General features: G+C 59.9%; 1 protein-coding gene across 1 annotated transcript in view; it reads right to left on the reverse strand.

The window, feature by feature from the left end:
• Positions 1-17,587, reverse strand: part of LOC127480227 (collagen alpha-1(I) chain-like) — an 84,755-nt gene that overhangs the window by 5,248 nt on the left and 61,920 nt on the right. The window contains exons 19-56 of the mRNA XM_051808124.1: positions 17,207-17,251; positions 16,843-16,896; positions 16,712-16,756; positions 16,382-16,435; positions 16,024-16,068; positions 15,436-15,489; positions 14,710-14,754; positions 14,101-14,154; positions 13,591-13,698; positions 12,301-12,354; positions 11,991-12,044; positions 11,738-11,782; positions 11,138-11,191; positions 10,879-10,923; positions 10,218-10,271; positions 9,307-9,360; positions 9,026-9,079; positions 8,820-8,873; positions 8,470-8,523; positions 8,236-8,280; positions 7,938-7,982; positions 6,733-6,840; positions 6,399-6,452; positions 6,144-6,197; positions 5,902-5,955; positions 5,504-5,611; positions 4,503-4,556; positions 4,111-4,218; positions 3,746-3,799; positions 3,396-3,449; positions 3,095-3,148; positions 2,663-2,716; positions 1,550-1,657; positions 1,302-1,355; positions 1,107-1,160; positions 798-851; positions 363-416; positions 146-199 (exon numbers count right to left, since the gene is read on the reverse strand). Coding sequence (XP_051664084.1) covers positions 146-199; positions 363-416; positions 798-851; positions 1,107-1,160; positions 1,302-1,355; positions 1,550-1,657; positions 2,663-2,716; positions 3,095-3,148; positions 3,396-3,449; positions 3,746-3,799; positions 4,111-4,218; positions 4,503-4,556; positions 5,504-5,611; positions 5,902-5,955; positions 6,144-6,197; positions 6,399-6,452; positions 6,733-6,840; positions 7,938-7,982; positions 8,236-8,280; positions 8,470-8,523; positions 8,820-8,873; positions 9,026-9,079; positions 9,307-9,360; positions 10,218-10,271; positions 10,879-10,923; positions 11,138-11,191; positions 11,738-11,782; positions 11,991-12,044; positions 12,301-12,354; positions 13,591-13,698; positions 14,101-14,154; positions 14,710-14,754; positions 15,436-15,489; positions 16,024-16,068; positions 16,382-16,435; positions 16,712-16,756; positions 16,843-16,896; positions 17,207-17,251 — 2,250 coding nt within the window. The remainder of the gene's footprint in view (positions 1-145; positions 200-362; positions 417-797; positions 852-1,106; positions 1,161-1,301; positions 1,356-1,549; positions 1,658-2,662; positions 2,717-3,094; positions 3,149-3,395; positions 3,450-3,745; positions 3,800-4,110; positions 4,219-4,502; positions 4,557-5,503; positions 5,612-5,901; positions 5,956-6,143; positions 6,198-6,398; positions 6,453-6,732; positions 6,841-7,937; positions 7,983-8,235; positions 8,281-8,469; positions 8,524-8,819; positions 8,874-9,025; positions 9,080-9,306; positions 9,361-10,217; positions 10,272-10,878; positions 10,924-11,137; positions 11,192-11,737; positions 11,783-11,990; positions 12,045-12,300; positions 12,355-13,590; positions 13,699-14,100; positions 14,155-14,709; positions 14,755-15,435; positions 15,490-16,023; positions 16,069-16,381; positions 16,436-16,711; positions 16,757-16,842; positions 16,897-17,206; positions 17,252-17,587) is intronic.

The raw sequence follows: 17,587 nt of genomic DNA on the forward strand, positions 1-17,587 counted from the left end.
GATGAGGGACACAGAGCCCTCCAGCTGCATTGGTTTGTCCTCTTCTAATCCAGGGGCTCGGGTGGGAGCACCCCTGGCTTGGCAGCACCCCCAAAGTGCCAGGTTGCCAGGGCAGCTCTCACCCTGGGGGGAAAAGTCAACCTACCTTGTGCCCTCGGGGACCCCGTGGGGGCTGGTGGCCCATCTTGCCTCGCTTGCCCTGGGAACAGCAGATCAAAGACTCAGGAACGATTCCAAAATAATCCAGCCACCCCTGGGCCCCTGGCATCTGAACCCCCAGCAAACCAGGGTCCCTCTGGAAAACCTCCCCAAAAAGCTCCCTGCCTCCTGCCACCCTCCCTGGGGACAGCAGTGCCACTTACCCTCCTGCCAGCTTCTCCAGGGACCCCTTCCTGCCCTTCCTGCCCCACGTCGCCCTGGGGGAAGAAGAGATGGGAGATGGGAGTCTCCAGGAGCTCGGCCACTTCCCTGCCCAGGAGTGGGGAAGAGGAGCTGTGCCTGCATGGAAGTGGGGACAGAGCTCACCAGGTACTGGGGGAAGGACACCAAAGTCCCCTGTGCCCCCCCAGGGCCACCTGAGCCAGGGGGGAGGCAGCTCCAGGGGCAGAGCTGGGGAGATCTGCCAGCCCCTCACCCAAAAACCGGCCAAGGCAGCCCCAGGGCATCCTGTGTTTGCCAGGCAGGGAGAAACAGGTCCCTGCAGGTTCCCTCTGGGTTCTCTCCATGATCCACAACGGGACTGACCAGCTCAGGCTCAGCCACCCCCTGCCAGCCCCCCAGGAGGATTTTGGGGGTACCTTTTCTCCTTTGCGACCTTTCCATCCTTTAGGACCAGCTTGTCCTGGAGAGCCCTAAAATCCCAAAGGAGAAGGAAAGCCCTCTGTGAGGACACTGTGCCAGGGATGCCCCTCAGCCTCCCTGCCCACCAGCCAGCCCAGGAGGATGCTCCAAGCTGGAATCTTCCATCTGGCATTTTTGCAGGAGGAAGGTGGGCAGAATGGGGGTGTGGGGGGAGAGGCCACCCATGTGGGACCTCAGCACAGCCAGGAGATCCCAGCATCCCACTCTGCCAGGGAGCACCAGCACGGCTCCATCCCACTCCTCACCATTTGTCCTGGTTTCCCTGGCTTGCCTGGCTCCCCTTTTGCACCCACCAGGCCCTAAGAAAGAAAACAAAATCCAACCCGAATCCAAAGGATAAGTTCTAAGGTTATTCATGCGAACCCAGGGCAGGTTTGGGCACAGCTAGAGGGGTGAGAAAAGCTGGAGCAGGGAATGGGGCAGCAGAGGAGCCCACTCACCTCAGTGCCACTCAGCCCTGTGGCTCCAGCTTCGCCCGGGGGCCCAAGAGAACCCTGAGACCATTTGGGGACAAAACACAGGGCTGGCACCAGGGGAGAGCAGGGGGGACAGGGCACAGCCCCTGCCTCGCCCTGGGAGCTGGGCTGGGGTTGTTCTCCCCTCTCTGGTGCTGGAGCTGTGCCAGGGAATGTCCCCCCGTGGGGATGTCCCCCCGTGGGGATGTCCCCGTGGCACAGGGAGGAGTTACCTGCCGGCCTGGCTTTCCCTTGGTGCCCGTCACTCCTCTGGCTCCTTCATGCCCGGTGTATCCCCGGAGCCCGGGGGCACCTGCCAGCCCCTGAGCCCCTGCTGAGCCCTGGGGGGCACAGAAATGGGGGCACTGCTCACCCAAACCCTCCCGAGCAGGGTCTGAGCAGCTGCTTCTCGAGGAGCTTCAGCTACACCCGGCTTTGCAAACCCCCCTGGAGCTCATCCCACATCCCAGCCTCTCCCAGCAAAGCCAGCCCCCTGAGCTCAGGGAGTTCACTTCATTAATGTGTGGTTTAGGGCATGGAGGGACAGGACAAGGGGGAATGGCTTCCCACTGCCAGAGGGCAGAGTTAGATGGGATATTGGGAAAAAATTCTTGGCTGTGAGGGTGGGGAGGCCCTGGCACAGGTTGCCCAGAGAAGCTGTGGCTGCCCCATCCCTGGAAGTGTCCAAGGTCAGGTTGGATGGGGCTTGGAGCAACCTGGGCTAGTGGAAGGTGTCCCTGCCCATGGCAGGGGGTGGGATGGGATGATCTTTAAGGTCCCTTCCAACCCAAACCAGTCTGGGATTCTGGGATTCCACGATAAGGGTACGTCTTGCCTGGGCAGAGCAGCACTGCAAGATGGGGAAAACTGGGATGCAAATGGGATTTATCCTTCAGCTGAGCTCAGGGCATTGATAACACACCTGTGGCTCTGTGTGTGTCACCACCATGACCAGAACACCCATCCTGGGGTAGCACAAGTGTTCCTGGGCACTGGGAGGCTCCTGGAGCCCCCCAACCTTATGGACAACAGGAGATCTGCTCCAGGGAAGGGGAAAAAAAGAGCCCTGGACCTGCCCCAGGCAGACTGACAGGCAAGTGTCCCCTGCACAATGGCCACAGTGCTTTGGCACGGGTTTAATTGTGATGTTAAAATTCCTTTAGGGAGATTTGGCTCCAGGGAACCCAAGGAAACATTGGCTCAGTTACAAAACCACTGCAGGGCTGGAGTCAGAAACCATAGCTGGCACTTGGGCTGGCAGAGACACGGCCCCAGCCTCAGGCTCTGCTGCTCCATCCCAAAAGGCCACCAAACCTCTGTCCCAGGGAAGTTTGGCTGGTTCTCACCACTGGACCGGGTTTGCCACCATCTCCCTTCACTCCATCATCTCCAGCGAGTCCCTGTGGGAGTGTTGGGGGTTTAGGACAAGCCCATCACCACCATGTCCTTCATCTCTGAGGGCACTTGGAGCATCCTCCCCCCTCACACCACGCTCAGCTGGCCAAGGAAGCAGCAGGCACACGTGGGAGGGAACAGATTCCATAGCAGGAATGGGTCTTCCATGAGGCACCCCTGGGTGACAGACTGAAAGGGTCTTGTGTCTCTACCCCAAACATCAAAGCACCTCCTGGGAGCCCATGCCAAGGCTTAAAAACCCCTCCTGGCCCAGGCAGGGAAGGGGCAACAAATCCTTTGGCTTTGGTTTGTACTGGAAATGGTGGAGCACTGGGAAAGCCTTTGGTAGCTCCCCAGCTCTACAACACCCCAAACATCAGTACCTCTAATCCTGCAGCACCAGCAGGTCCATCCGTGCCTTGTGGTCCTGGATCTCCCTGGGGAAGAAAGGGAAACAGCTCTATCCTTGGAAAACTCCTTCCTTGCCTTGCTGACTTTGGATCTCGGGCAACAAGGCAGGAGTGTCCCCTGGCAGGTCCCCCCAGCCCAGTCACCAGCCTGCCCAGGTCTGACCCAGCTCCTCCAGCCAGTCCCACCACACCCAGCACCAGCAGAGCTTGGGAAAGGCCAGGAAAGGGCATTTCACCCTGAGATGGAGGGTTGGAACCATCAATCCCACTGTACCTTCTCTCCCTCGGGACCGTCGAGCCCAGGAGGACCTCGGAGTCCTGTCCCACCCTGTTCAGGGCACAAAGATGCCCCATTGATTGAGCCCTGCCCAGTGCTCCCAGTCACACACATTCCCCAACAGGTCCATGATGGAGGTGGGGTATTCCCAGTGCTCCCAGTCACATAATACAGGCCCCTCTAGGTCCATGATGGAGGTGGGGGTATTCCCAGTGCTCCCAGTCACACACATGCCCCTCCAGGTCCATTATGGATTTGGAGCCCTTCCCAATGTTCCCAGTGACACCCACATCCCCACACCAGCTCGGTGATGGGTTGAAGGGGAGGAGGGCCATGATCTGACTTACAAACCATCCTCTGGCTCCAGCAGGTCCTGCAGCTCCAGTGACCCCGACCTGGCCCTGGGACACAGGGAGATGTTCTCAGCAGGGTCCCAGCCTGGCAGGGGCTGGAATTTGGCTGGAGGCAGCATTATCCTGGAATCCTGGGCAGCCCCACAAGCCCAAACCATCCTTTTGTGCCAACATGATCCCATTTTGGGGTCATGCCCATGAGACAAAACTCCCCAATTATGGAGATTTGCCAGTTCCTAGGATTTTCTGTGGCTCCTGGAGCCCAAGGTTTCCCACTGGGGATGAGCCCCCTCCAGGACACCCAGCACCCCTCCTGTGGGGACACTGGGTGAGGCAGCCCAGCCCCCCTCTGTACTTGCCATCAAACCTTCTCGGCCCTTCTCTCCTTTCTGGCCTTTTTCCCCGATTTCCCCCGTGGCAGCTCCTGGACCAGCCACTCCAGGGAGGCCCCTGGGACCAGCATCACCCTGCTCAGGGATGGACACAGAGGGGTCACCACAAAGGTGGAAAAGGAACAGCAATGAAATGAGAGTCATCTCTGCATGGAGATGATGTTTCACCCCCTCGTTGGGTGCCACAGGCAGCAGGTCACCCTGGGGTGCTCAGGAAAGGCATTTCCAGGGATCCTCAGCCACGGGGACACCCCTGTCCTGCTCTGTCCCCACTCTGGCACATGGATCAGCAGAGGGCGAGCAGGTTGTGGGTGTTCCCAGGTGCTGGAAGGAGGGACAGAGTTGGGGACACTGCTCACCTTCCGTCCCCGTGGTCCTGGCTCTCCTGGGTCTCCAACGTCACCGGTGTCACCCTGCCCACAGGGAAACACCCACATCAGATGCAGTGGCTGATGTGGTCGTGCACATGAGATATGAAACCCTAATTAAGGAGATTTGACAATTCCTAGGGTTTTCTGCAGCTCCCAGAGCCCAAGGTTTTCCTCAGCACCCGACCTGTGGGGACACTGGGTGCCCCGTGGGTGAGGCAGCAAACCTTCTTGGCCCTTCTCTCCTTTATGGCCCCATCCCAGGGCAGGCTAAAATCTGAGCTCTGACTTCCATGGGCTTCTCCACCCTCCCTGGCCAGGATTTTGGTGCTGGGTAAGGCACAGCCTCACAGCTTTGCCTGGAGGTCACTCCAGCTGTGACCCACAGGAGCCCAAAACTTGAGGGTGAAATGCTGAGCACAACCAGCAGCACTTTGCCAGCACAGGGACCCCAAAGCATCAGCTCCCTCCTTCCATGGGAGCTTCCCAGCCTGCCTGTGGCAAAGCCATCCCATGAGGGGTTGTCCAGAGCCAGTGCACTGGGTGGCACCTTTCCTGTCCCCATCAGCCTGGAGAAGAGGAAACCGAGGGGGGATCTCATCACAGTTACAACTTCCTCATGAGGAGAAGAGGGGGAGGCACTGATCTCTGCTCTGGTGAGCAGGGACAGCACCCAGGGAATGGCTGGAGCTGTGCCAGGGCAGGGTCAGGTTGGATCTCAGCAAAAGGTTCTTCCCCCAGAGGGTGGTTGGCACTGACCAGGCTCCCCAGGGCAGTGGGCACGGCCCCAAGGCTGCCAGAGCTCCAGGAGGGTTTGGACAATGCTCTGAGGGCCAGGGTGGGATTGTTGGGGTGCCTGTGCAGGGCCAGGAGTTGGACTGGATGATCCTTACGGGTCCCTTCCAGCTCAGGATAGCCTGTGGTTCTGTGATTCCCTGGCAGGGGACCCCAGCAGGGATCAGTGATCCCTGTGGGGACGGTCCCACACTTACCTCCTTCCCCTGCTTCCCAGGCCGCCCTGGAGGCCCCTCTGGTCCATCATCCCCTGACTCCCCAGGGCTCCCTCTGACCCCTGGAGCTCCTTGGGTTCCTGCCTCTCCCTGCACAGGATGAAGACAACCAGGATTATTCTTGGCTGCCTTTTCCAGCCAAGCCTGGTCCTGCCCTCCATCATTTTGCACCACACTGGGAAAAAACCCAGTTTTCCTTGTTCCAGGTACCAAACTTTGGAGGGGACCCCCCTCCCAGCCATTCCCAACAACGTCAATCCCCAGGCATGAGGAATCTGGGGGGGGGATTTCAAACAGTCCCCCATGGATTCAGGTGCATCAGCAGGACCAGGGGAGCTCAGCACCACCCCAGCACGACCCCCAGCACCTTGGGAACCCACCTGCTCGCCCTTGGGCCCAGGCTGACCCTCCATTCCCAGTGGTCCTGGTGGTCCCTGGTGAGGAAAGACACAGCCCAGCCCTGGCACAGCTCATTTACCCCTCACCAACACAGACCCAGCTTTAACCTTCGGGCTTAGCTGAGGATCAGCAGCCTCCTCCCATCACTTCCCACCCTTGGAGTGGGAAGGCAGAGGCTGGAGCAGCCCAGTGAGGGGAGGACACGGTTCTCCAGCTGATGTACCTGCTCACCATCCAGCCCACGGACACCAGCTTCCCCAGGGTCTCCCACATCGCCCTGGAGAGGACACAGGCACCAGGAGAGCTGGGGAGGTCTCCACAAGGCTCTTCTCCCACCTTGCACCAGGGATGTAAAGCCCCATCCCACTGGGCAAAGCCAGGGGCCAAACTGGGAGGGGTGCCCTGGGGAGGTCAGCAGAACAAGCCCAAGGCTCTCCAGGGGCCAGCAAAGGGAACCAACCCCCTCCTCTGTCCTCACCTTCTCTCCTCTCATCCCTGAAGGCCCTTCACGTCCATTTGGACCTTCCCGGCCCTGCAAACGAACAATCCACATCAGCAGCAATTTGCCCCAACTCAGGAGGCCTTTCCAGCTCCTGAGCTGGCTCTGGGATGCCCTGGCACACAGCACGTGCCCATGGGAAGAGAAGCCACACACCAGCTCCTCAAGCCCCTTTCACCACCTTCCCTTTTCCTTCCCTTCCTGGGGGTGCTTTAGGGAGCTCCCCAAAAGTGCTGCACCAGCACAGTCCTTGCACCCTGTTGTGAGCCAGGGGATGTGCTGGGTGTGGATGGGGAGCCCTGGTTGCACTCACCAGGTACCCAGGTGGGCCAGCAGCACCAGCTGCTCCAGGAGCCCCGGGTTCTCCAGCCAAGCCAGGCTTCCCGGGAATGCCATCCAGCCCCCGCACGCCAGGAACACCCTGCAAGGCCAGAAGGCCACTCAGGCAGCCTGAAAAGCAGCTCTGGCTGCAGCTCCAGGGAGGACAAAGCCAGTAGGAGCCCCGTGGCTGATGCAGTTGGGCCACCACGGGGTCTGCAAGGTACCACCTGCTCCAGGGGGGTCCTGGTGCCCCTCACCTTCATGGTCTGAGGTCCAACCTGGCCAAGTGCCGGGTCCTGCACTGTGGCCACAACAACCCCCTGCAGCCCCACGGGCTGGGACAGAGTGGGAGGACAGAAAGGGACCTGGGGGCTCTGACTGACAGCAGCTGAACATGAGCCAGGGGTGCCCAAGTGGCCAAGAGGGCCAATGGATCCTGGCCTGGCTCAGGAACAGTGTGGCAGCAGGAGCAGGGAGGGGATTCTGCCCCTGTGAGGCCACCCCTGGAGTGCTGTGCCCAGTTGTGGCCCCTCAGCTCAGGAAGGACATGGAGGGGCTGGAGCAGGTCCAGAGAAGGGCAACCAGGCTGGGGAAGGGTGTGGAGCACAAGTGCTGTGAGGAGAGGCTGAGGGAGCTGGGGGAGCTCAGCCTGGACAGGAGGAGGCTCAGGGGAGACCTTCTCACTCTCTGCAACTCCCTGCCAGGAGGGGGGAGCCGGGGGGGGTCGGGCTCTGCTGCCAGGAACCAGCAGCAGGACAAGAGGGCACAGCCTGGAGCTGCCCCAGGGCAGGTTTAGGTTGGCCATTGGGCAGAAGTTGTTTGCAGAGAGAGGGATCAGCCCTTGGAATGGGCTGCCCAGGGAGGGGGTGGAGTCCCCGTCCCTGGAGGGGTTTGAGCAGAGCCTGGATGTGGCATCAGTGCCATGGGCTGGGTGACAAGGTGGGGTTGGGTCAAGGGTTGGACTCGATGATCTTGGAGGTCTTTTCCAACCTGGTTGATTCTGTGGTTCTGTGATTACTGTAGTTGTAGGAGGGCACTGCTGTCTCTGTGCCCAACTTGTCACCAGCCAGCCACCCACGCTGGGTTTGGGTTGTTCTCTGCCCCACAGCCAGCCCAGAGATGAAAATGTTCCCACAGTGGGCACCCATCTTTCATCCCGTTGGACACCACCCCCTCCCAGGACAGCTCTCCACTTACAGGCAGCCCTGGGAGCCCTCGAGGACCTGGGTCACCAGTTCTGCCCTGAAACAAGAAGGATGCTCAGCAAGGGGGACTCAGATGTGACTCACATGGGACTCCCATGTGTCCATGCAGCACCAGGACAGGACCCAGCCAGCAAGGAATGGCAGCAGGTCCTGCCTGCTCCCAGAGAGGGGGCTGGGGTGGATCCATGCTGCTGACACACCCTCCAGGCAGCACATGGGATGTCCTGCAGGGTCACAGGGACCACACAGAGGGAGTGGAGCAGCCCCACGGGGAGCATGGGGAGACCCACCTGGGAGCCAGGAGCACCACGTGGACCAGGGGGACCTGGCAGGGCCTGGGGGACAAGAACATCATCAAAGAACATCTGAGCCCCTCTCCCCAGTTCAGCCCCTTGGTGCTGTGAGACTGGCAAAAATTTCCCACAGCAAAGAGTTCCCATTTTCCCCATTCCCAGCCTGGCACAGGTGACTTGCTGGGTGCTTCTCCAGGGGGCTGGAGCTGCCCAAAAGAGCAGCAAACTCACCTTGGCACCAGCTTTTCCTGGAAATCCTGGGGCACCTTGGGCTCCCCTTTCTCCCTGTTAGGAGGCAAGAAAGATTTCCTTTCCTCTGTGTGTTTTCATGCAATAACCTCTTAAAAAATCCCAACAAAACAAAACAAAAAACCAGCTCTTAGAACAATCCACAGCAGTTTGGGCAGATGGAGAACCCACCCAGTGTGGGAGCCACCTCCAGCTGTTCTCCTGCCACAGGTGGAGACTGGAGACACCACCCAGGCCCAGCCATTGGACTCAACAGCCCAAAAATGCTTCCAAAGCCTGGATTCCCACCCCACTGCATCCCCCCAGTGCTGTGCTGGGTGTCCCAGCCCTACCTTGTCTCCCCTGCGCCCTGGCCTTCCACGGTCACCAGCAGGTCCTGGGTAGCCCTGGGGAGAGCAGGGTGTTAGGAGGCATCCAGGGCCACCAGGCACCTCCATGGGTTTGGGAGAAGGTGGCTGGATGGTGAATGTCCAGCTGGAGGCTGCTCCAGCCTCCCCCCAGTGCAGCCACCCCCTCCCCAGGCAGGTCTATCCCTTACGTAGGTGCCCACAGGTCCTTGTGGCCCCTCCAAGCCAGGCTTCCCAGGCAGCCCCTGCCAGGCAAAATGAGGGAATTAGTGACCCCCCACTTCCAGGATGCAGTCAGGCATCCTCCCCTCCCTGGTGAGCCCATGGGACCTGGGCAGCCCTTGGTGTGAGCCCGTGGGTTCACCCCAGGTGTCCCCCTGGTAGCCAAGAGCCTCTCAGGGCTGTTCACCCCCACAGCTGCTCCAACCAACCCCCAACACACTCAGGGTCCCCCCAGAGCCCCAGATCTCACCTTTGGGCCCAGGGAACCCGGGTCTCCATCAGGTCCAGGCTTTCCTGGAGAGCCCTTTGGAATTATTCAGGGAGGAGATGTCAGTCAAAATGCTGAGAGGAGCCAAACCCCCCCAGTGCTGCCCCTGTGCTCACGGTCAGGCACCTTCCCTGGTGCCAACAGGGACACTGGGGACAAACTCAGCCCCTGTGGCCCACCCTGGTGGCTCCTGCACAGCAGCCCCCCATGGTTGGCAGGGTTGTCACCAGGGAAGGTGACAATACTCCTCTCAAGGTCACTCCTAAGCCCAGCTGAGCACAAGCTCTCAGGGAGAAGCTCTTCCAGCTGCAGGAGCTGCTCTGGGTCTCCGTCCCAGATCATCAAATCATCATCACGGAATAGCCCGAGTTGGAAGGGATCCACAAGCACCATCCAAGTCCAGCTCCTGGCCCTGCACAGACACCCCAACAATCCCACCCTGGCCCTCAGAGCCTTGTCCAAACCCTCCTGGAGCTCTGGCAGCCCTGGGGCTGTGCCCACTGCCCTGGGGAGCCTGGGCAGTGCCCAATCACCCTCTCCCTGAACCTGCACCACCCAATTCCACTGGGATCTCCTCCCAGGACCCAGGACCAGCTGATGTTCAGCCACCCAGGGCTGGAGGGTTTCCACGAGCTGCCATCCCCCATGGACACCCTGCCAGGCTTGGGGGAGCTGCACAACCCCTGGAGGAGACTAATTCCTGGGGGGAAATGATTCTCCTTTTCCCTGGTCCCAGCTTTCCTGCAACTGAGGCTTTTTAATGTCTTTGAACAGGAAGGTAAGATCAGGTCCTACAGATGCCCTGAGCTGCTGCTGATTCCCAAGGGAAGTCCCATATCTCCCACCAGCAGAAAACACAAAATTCATGCAAGAGGAACATTTTTTTCCCTTACTATGGATCCAGGAGGTCCAAGGTGCCCACGGCCTCCTGGCAAACCAGCAAATCCCTGGAGGAAAGGGCAGCAGGTGAGCAATGGAGGGAAGGCAGGAGCAGGAGGATGGAGAGACCCTGCCCTGGGTCTGAGCCCAACCCAAAGCACAGAAGGGCTTGGCCTGGTGAAGGCAGCACTGAGGCTTTGCCCTAAAATCCAGCTCCTGGGTTCCCCCTGGCAGCCCCCCAGCTGTGTGTGGACACAACACAATACCCCCACATGCACCCAGACCTACTGTGTGGTGCTCAGGGGGCCTCTCTGACCCAGGGCAGGCCAGTTTTCATCTTCTGCTTTGAGGCCAGCACCAAATGTTTAATTTTTTTTTATTATTTTTGAATTTCAGAGCAAAGATAAACAGGTGAAATCCTGCAGGAGGGAAAATTTGCCACCAGCCCAGGTCTTGCTGCTGGATCTGCTCAGGGCAGCAGTGCCAGGGATGGGAAATCACAGTGCCCTGTTCCCAATCCTTCCCCCTTCAGCAGGATTCTCCAAGGAGCACCCCCTGGCTGGTATCACTCCAGCCAGCACCTGGACCCCATTCCATGGACACGCTTTGGAGGGACATTCCCAAGGGGAGAGAGCTGAGCAGGAGGGAGGAAGGACAGAAAGCAGCTCTACTCACCAGGGATCCCCTCCTGCCCGGGCTGCCCATGCTCCCAGGGTGACCCTGCAGGACAGGGCAGGTGAGGATGAGGATGGGGAGGCAGGAACAGCCTCCCCCAGTCCCACACCATGGCAAAGTCCAACACGGGGCCAAGGCCACGACCCACGTGGCCATGGGGGTTGGGAAGTTCCACTTTATTGGGCTCAGCTCCCCCTCTGGATCCAAGCCACCACCCCAACCCTCTCCCAGAGCCAAGTACAGAGTGTAGGATGGGAACCTGTGTACCAGGCTTTCCTTCTGCTCCTTCTGCTCCCGGGACACCCCGCGAGCCCTGCAAGGAGAGTCTCGTCTCAGGGGAGCAGAGCCTGGTGCCAGGGTGAGCCCACCAAGGGCTCCTCCAGCCCCAGAACCTCCCTCCAGAGTTAAGAGGTGGAAAACCAGCAGTGCCACAGTCTGGTGTGTGTATTGAGCTCATCTCAAGCAGCTCCTGCAGCTCCTCCCTGCTCCATCCCCACCTTTGGAAATAACGCCAGTGTGGGAGGAAACCCGTTCCCACCGGGAACACCTCGGCTGGGTTATTTTCCCCCTCCTGCCCCAGCTATTTTTTCCTAGCTCCTTCCCCAAACATGACTCTGACTAACACAGCTTTCTCAAAAAGTTGTTATTTCCTGGAATTTTCTGTGCTCAGCGTTGAGGGAAGTGGTGCTGGGGGCAGGTGGTTTGTTAAAACACTTTGTGCGACGTGCAAAAGCCTGAGCTGCTCATCCCCAACTTATCTTGTTTCAATTCCCAAGCAGAGCCTGACCCTCCAATCTGGTCCCATCCCAGGAAGCTGCTCTCCCTGCCAGCACAGGAATGTGGGAGATCTCCTACTCACAGGCAGTCCAGGGACTCCAACCAGCCCACGCTGACCCACACGGCCCTGGAAAACATCAGGCATGACAAAAACATCCCTCTGCCAGAAGTAAAGCTGCTTTTTTGGAGGCAAATCTGGTGCCTGATGGTGGCTCAGCCCCAGCACATCCTAAGCACATCTCAAGACAAGCAAAGGGGCTCCAGGGTTGTTCCAACCTCCCACAGCCAAAGGTGCTCCAAGATCCAGCCCCGAGTACCAACACCCCGTTAGTTACCCGGGCTCCCCGCTGTCCTGGGCTTCCCTTGGGGCCATCAGGTCCTTGGCTTCCCTAAAATCCACACAAATGGAAGCACAGGCATTTTAGGCACCTCTGCAGGTCTCCCCCCCCAGTCCCTCCACCCCGAGGGGGCTCATCCAGCCTCTGCCTCGGTGGCAGGTCAGTGGGATGGGGGTCAGGAGGCTGGGGACCCTCCCAGGGAGGCACTGGGATGGTGCTCCAGGTACTTGCAGGGCAGCCACATCCCTGTTCTCCAGGCAAGGCTGGGGGCAGCCTTGGGAAAGCAGGAGCAAACCCTGGGGCTCACCTTGGGTCCCTCGCTGCTGTTCAGCCCTGCTGGGCCTATCTGGCCTTCCTGCCCCTGCCAGGAGAGACAGGAGAGGAGTCAGCCAGGGCAAAGACAGCCTCTGGTCCTGCTGGCTCCCCCAGCCACCATCCTGCTGCTGGGGCAGGGGGGAAACACGGGCAGTGGGCTCAGAGGTGGCATCAAGGAGTGGCAATGGGAGCTGGGGCACCAGGCAAGCTCCGGGGTGGGAATGGGGACCTCCCCCGTTCTCCAGGTTATAACACTGGGCAGAAAGAAAAAGCCCAATAGTTTGACAGCACAGTGGAATAATTTTGTTTCCTGCTGATCCAATTTAAGGGGATTCAAGGGACTGATTGCCTAGTTTCTGCTCCATCCAAGCCCAGCTCCAGACCAACATCATGTGCTGGTAGTGCTGCCTGGGTGGGTGGACAAGGCAGGGGATGAGTCCTGCTGAGTCTGCAGCTCTTGGAGAGGTGGGAGGATTCACTTCTCATCCTGGAGAGCAAATGTGAGAGCAGATCCAGGCAGGCATCATCCCAAAATCCCCCCCTCCCCGAGGGGGAGAGCATCACCCACAGGGGGATGCTGCAGACTGGAAAGGGGGGTGGGAATATATAATCCCCCTTCTCCTCCTCCTGAGAAGCTGGAAACCACTAGAGACAACCTGCCAGCCTGGCCTCACTTCCCAGGTAGGAATATCGATCTGGAGATGGGTTCATCCACCCTGGCAGCTCCCTCAGAGCACAGACTGCAGGAAAAAGCATTCCAAAGGCCTTTTGGAGCTGCCAGCACAGGCTCCAGGAGGCAGAGCCTGGTAGGAGTCAAAGAGGAGCATCAAGTGAGCAACCTGTGAGCCTTCTGCTCCCAAGATAGCTGGGAAGGTGCTGACCTGGAGCAGGGACTCAGAGGGATCCCTGCAGAGCTGCTCGGGCAGAGGCAGCTCCAGAGGGCTGGGAATCCCCTGCCTAAAGCTGCCCTCACATTGCTGAACCCACCAGTGAATTTTGGGATGGAGGCCCAGCCAGAGGGGTCTGGAGCAGCCCTGTTTGGGTGCTGGGGGCACCTGCAGCCCCAAGGGCTCTGGGCAAAGCTGCCCGTGGCCGAGCAGGGGCCGGCGGTGCCCGATTAGTGCCAGGGGGGTGATGCCATTGGAGGGGTCCCTCTGGAGGGACTGTAAACCTCCTGTGCCAGCAGCATTGCCACTGCCTCAGGGCTGCCCCCTGCCCCCTGTGTGGCACTGGGCACACACATCTCCCCCCCCACAGCCCCCCAGCCAGCCCTGGCACTCACGTCTGGGCCCCGCGGCCCCGCCGCCCCTCGGGGGCCGGGGAAGCCCTGCAAGCCCCCCTGGCCCCGGGTCCCCGGGGGGCCTTTTGCTCCTTGTGCTCCACGTGGACCCTCGGAAGAACAAAACACAGTGTCACAGCAGCAGGGACAGCCAGTGGCCCGGGGCTCCCAGCAGGAATTCCCCTGGAGAGCCCATCCCCTGGCCCTCCACACCCCAGCCTTGGGCACGGGGCTGCTCCAGGTGAACACCCCACGACCCTCCCTCCACGAGCGTTCCCAGGGCACCAACAGCGGGGAAATGCAACGTTTTTAAACATCCCAAGTGAGGCAGAGCAGGGCAGGATGGAGCAGAGGCAGCAGCGTGGTGGGATCAAGCACAGGATGAGCTGCCCAGCTCTGATGGCCCCTGTTGGGTCCCCTGGGTCCTCAGATATCCCACCAGCTGGGATACAGCACATCTGAAGAACCAAAGAGGAAGCAACTGGAGGTACCAGAAGCTTGGGAATGTGGTACCTTGTCTCCTTTGGCCCCCAGGTCTCCCTTGGCTCCACCTGGACCTCGGCAGCCCTGCAAGAGCAGCAGCAGTGGAGGGTACACCAAGAAAACCCTGCTGTGCCCCTCCTCGCAACCAAAGCAAGCTGTGATCTGATTTTGGCAGCAAATAAAGGGAGTTTTGCCCCTTTTTCAACCAGGATTTTTCTCCTGATGGGCCTTTCAGAGCTGGGAACAGGTACCTGCTCCTTGTGGCAGGGATGCTTCAGGGTTTTTGGGTTCAATCCCCCCTGAAGCAGCCCTTAGTGCACCCAGCAGTCCCCTGGCAGGCAGGACACCTGCAGCAGCTGGTGGTGCCATCCCTGATGCCAGCACAGTGCCTTGTCCTCATTGCTGTGCTCCTTATCCAGGCTAAAGCATTCCCTCTTCCCTTGTGCCTCCCCAGGGCAGGTGATATCTTAGGTGGTGCCTGAAAGCTCCTCTTGTCACAGCAAGGTAAACCCGAGGGCAGCTCTGCCTTCCCAAACAACTGCAGCTGCCACTTGTCTGAGCCCCAAGCTGGTGCTCTGGGCTGCTCTGAGCCAGCTCTCCTGCCTCCCAAGCAGGGATTTCATGGATGCCATCACTCACCCGCTCTCCTTGGGCACCTCTTGGACCTGGCAGGCCAATAAACCCCTTCAGAGCAAGACACAAAATGTAAGTGAAAAAAAACCCCAAGACACAAAATGCAAGTGAAAAAAAAACCCCAAAACACAAGGGGAGCTATCACTTTACTCATGGAGGAGACCCTCCCACAGCACAGGGATGATGATAAATGGGAGGCACCAGTTTAGCTGCTGATGCCGTGGTGGGATTTGCTCCCCACAGGTTCCAGAGGGTGCACAAACCCTCCTAGTAGGAGGATGAAGCCCTTGTTGGCCTCTAAAACACACCACCCACATCCCACATCCTTTTCACAAGCCCCAGTTTCCAGCTCTGTGAGTTGGGATCTCGGGACATGAGGAACAGGGACACTGTGGGCCAGGCAGGGGGAGGTCAGGCCACCCCAAAGTCATCATCCTTTGGAAAGGGCAGCTCAGCACCCAAACCCTTGGCAAAGGAGTGCACAAGGGAAGGGCTGGGCAGGGCTGGGCTGTCTCTGCTGATAAATACATAGGGGAAAAAAATTAAAAATCGAGGTCCCTGTGAGCAGCAGAGGCAGAGGAATGTTGGCAGTGGCAGAGGGATGTGGCTGTCACCTCCACCAGCCCTGGTGCCACAAACACTGGGGGAAGCTGGGGGAAACAGGGCATTCCCTGCAGGGCTTTGGGGGGCTGCGAGGGGGAGGATGAGAGCACCCCACACCCATGGACTTACCCCAGGGCCCTCCAGGCCTGGCTGTCCCCTCCCCCCAGGGGCACCATCTGCTCCCTGCAAGAAGAATCCTGGAATCACAGAATATCCTGAGGTGGAGGGACCCCCAAGGACCATCCAGTCCAACCCCTGGCCCTGCACAGACACCCCAACACTCCCACCCTGGCCCTCAGAGCATTGTCCAAACCCTCCTGGAGCTCTGGCAGCCTTGGGGCTGTGCCCACTGCCCTGGGGAGCCTGGGCAGTGCCAACCACCCTCTGGGGGAAGAACCTTTTCCTGAGATCCAACCTGACCCTGCCCTGGCACAGCTCCAGTCGTTCCCTGGGTGCTGTCCCTGCTCACCAGAGAGAAGAAGGCTGACATCACCCTGTGCCTCTGGGCAGGGAGCATCCAGTCCCACCACATCCCTGCCCAGGGTGAGCAGGGACCTCCAGATGGCACTTGGAAGCTCTGCTGGAAGTGTTGCCCCTCTCCCCCCCAAAAGCAGGGGCAGGGACCCCTCCCTCCATCCCCCAGGTCCCTCTGGGGAAAGCCCTCAAACCTGGGCTTCCCCCCCACCAAGGTCAAAGGGGGCAGCAAGAAGCTCTTACGGTGTCTCCTTTGGGACCACTGGATCCCTCCATCCCAGCTGGACCCTGGGGAAGAGCAAAGGCAGCGGGATGTTTGGGAGAAGAGGGATGCTGCTCCCTGCCCTGCTCTGGGGACGAGACCCCAGCCCACAGGATCCCTCCCCCCAGGAGACCCTTCACCCCCTCTGCCCACACCTCCTGCCCGTGGCACACAGCTCTTCCCACCCTCCCACCCCCGGGGGGCCGTGAGGACCCCCAGGATCAAGGATTTCACGTCCACTTGCAAAGGACACGGGGGACAAACCCCAGCAGCTCCTCCATCCCTCAGCAGAAGCACGGGGAGGGGGATCCCCCACGCCAGGATCACCCACTCGCTCACCTGGGAGCCCCTGGGGCCGGGGGGGCCACGTCTGCCCTGCAGTCCCTGCGGTCCCTGAAAGGCAGTGAAGGAGGTGGTAGAACCACAGCCCTGCAGGCACCAGGGTGAGAAACCTCTCCTGGGAATTCCCAGCTGCTGAGGAGCTCCAGTGCCAGCCAGCACAGCTGTGGCAAGGGGGACAGAAAGGATTCCCACCGCTGCCCCAGCCTCTCTGTGGGGTTTTGGGGGGTTTGGGGTCACAGCCCGGTTGGAGGAGACCACCCTCAGAGCACCCTCCCATCCTGGGACACCCCGTCCCCCCGAGGTGCCCTCACCCCTGGGTGCACCCACCTTGGGGCCCCGTGGGCCGGGCGGGCCAGGAGGGCCCATGTCCCCCTGTGGAGAGAGCAGGGAAGGGATGGGGTGAGCACAGGGCCAGGGAAATCCCAAATGGCAAAGGGTGGGAGCTGGGGCAGACCCACCTGAGAGCCATTGATGCCTCTGCACCCCACGGATCCTGGCTGGCCCTGCTCCCCCTGCGAGGACAGACCCTGCTCAGCCCTCTCACCACGCAGGAGGGGATGGCACACAGACCCCTGGGCATCTCCCCTGGCAGCAGGGGCAGCCCTGGGCTCATGGGGATACTGGGGGGCTTTACTGGGGTCCTTTTGTAATTCCTCCCCACGCTACCAGGGGGATTTTAATGAAGTTAATCGTTTTTAGGTTAAAACTCAGCACAAGGGATGACCTGGGCAGGACACGGTGGTCCCACCTGCCCGTGGGGGTCCTGCCCAGCTCCACCACCTGTGCTTTGGCCACGGTCTGTACCCAAAATCTGTGACTTACCACAGGGCCAGCAGGGCCTGGGGGACCCACTGAGCCACCTTCTCCCTGGAACAGCAGAGAGGAGATGCCATTTTTGCTCTGATTCTCTCCTTCATCCCAAATTCCCCCTTTCCTTCACATCAAGTATCAGCTACCTGATGCCCCCACAACCAGGCCCACTCCCTTCCTGTTGGAAGGTGCTTCCATTCACCACCAAACCACTTCAATTTGCCTTTGAAATCCTCTGCAAGCCCAGTCCTGGCTGGGATGCTCCCAAAGACACGGCTGGGAGCAGCATGGAAAACCCAGGCACTGCCAGCCTGGGATTCACCTCAGCTGAAGGTGGTCACCTCCAATAAACCACTAAAATAAACCTACAATAAACCACTAAAAGAAACTCTG

Source organism: Manacus candei, unplaced genomic scaffold (genome assembly GCF_025592945.1).
Source record: "Manacus candei isolate 608988 ecotype Guabito, Panama unplaced genomic scaffold, ASM2559294v1 h1tg000071l, whole genome shotgun sequence".
Classification (NCBI taxonomy): Eukaryota; Metazoa; Chordata; class Aves; order Passeriformes; family Pipridae; genus Manacus; species Manacus candei.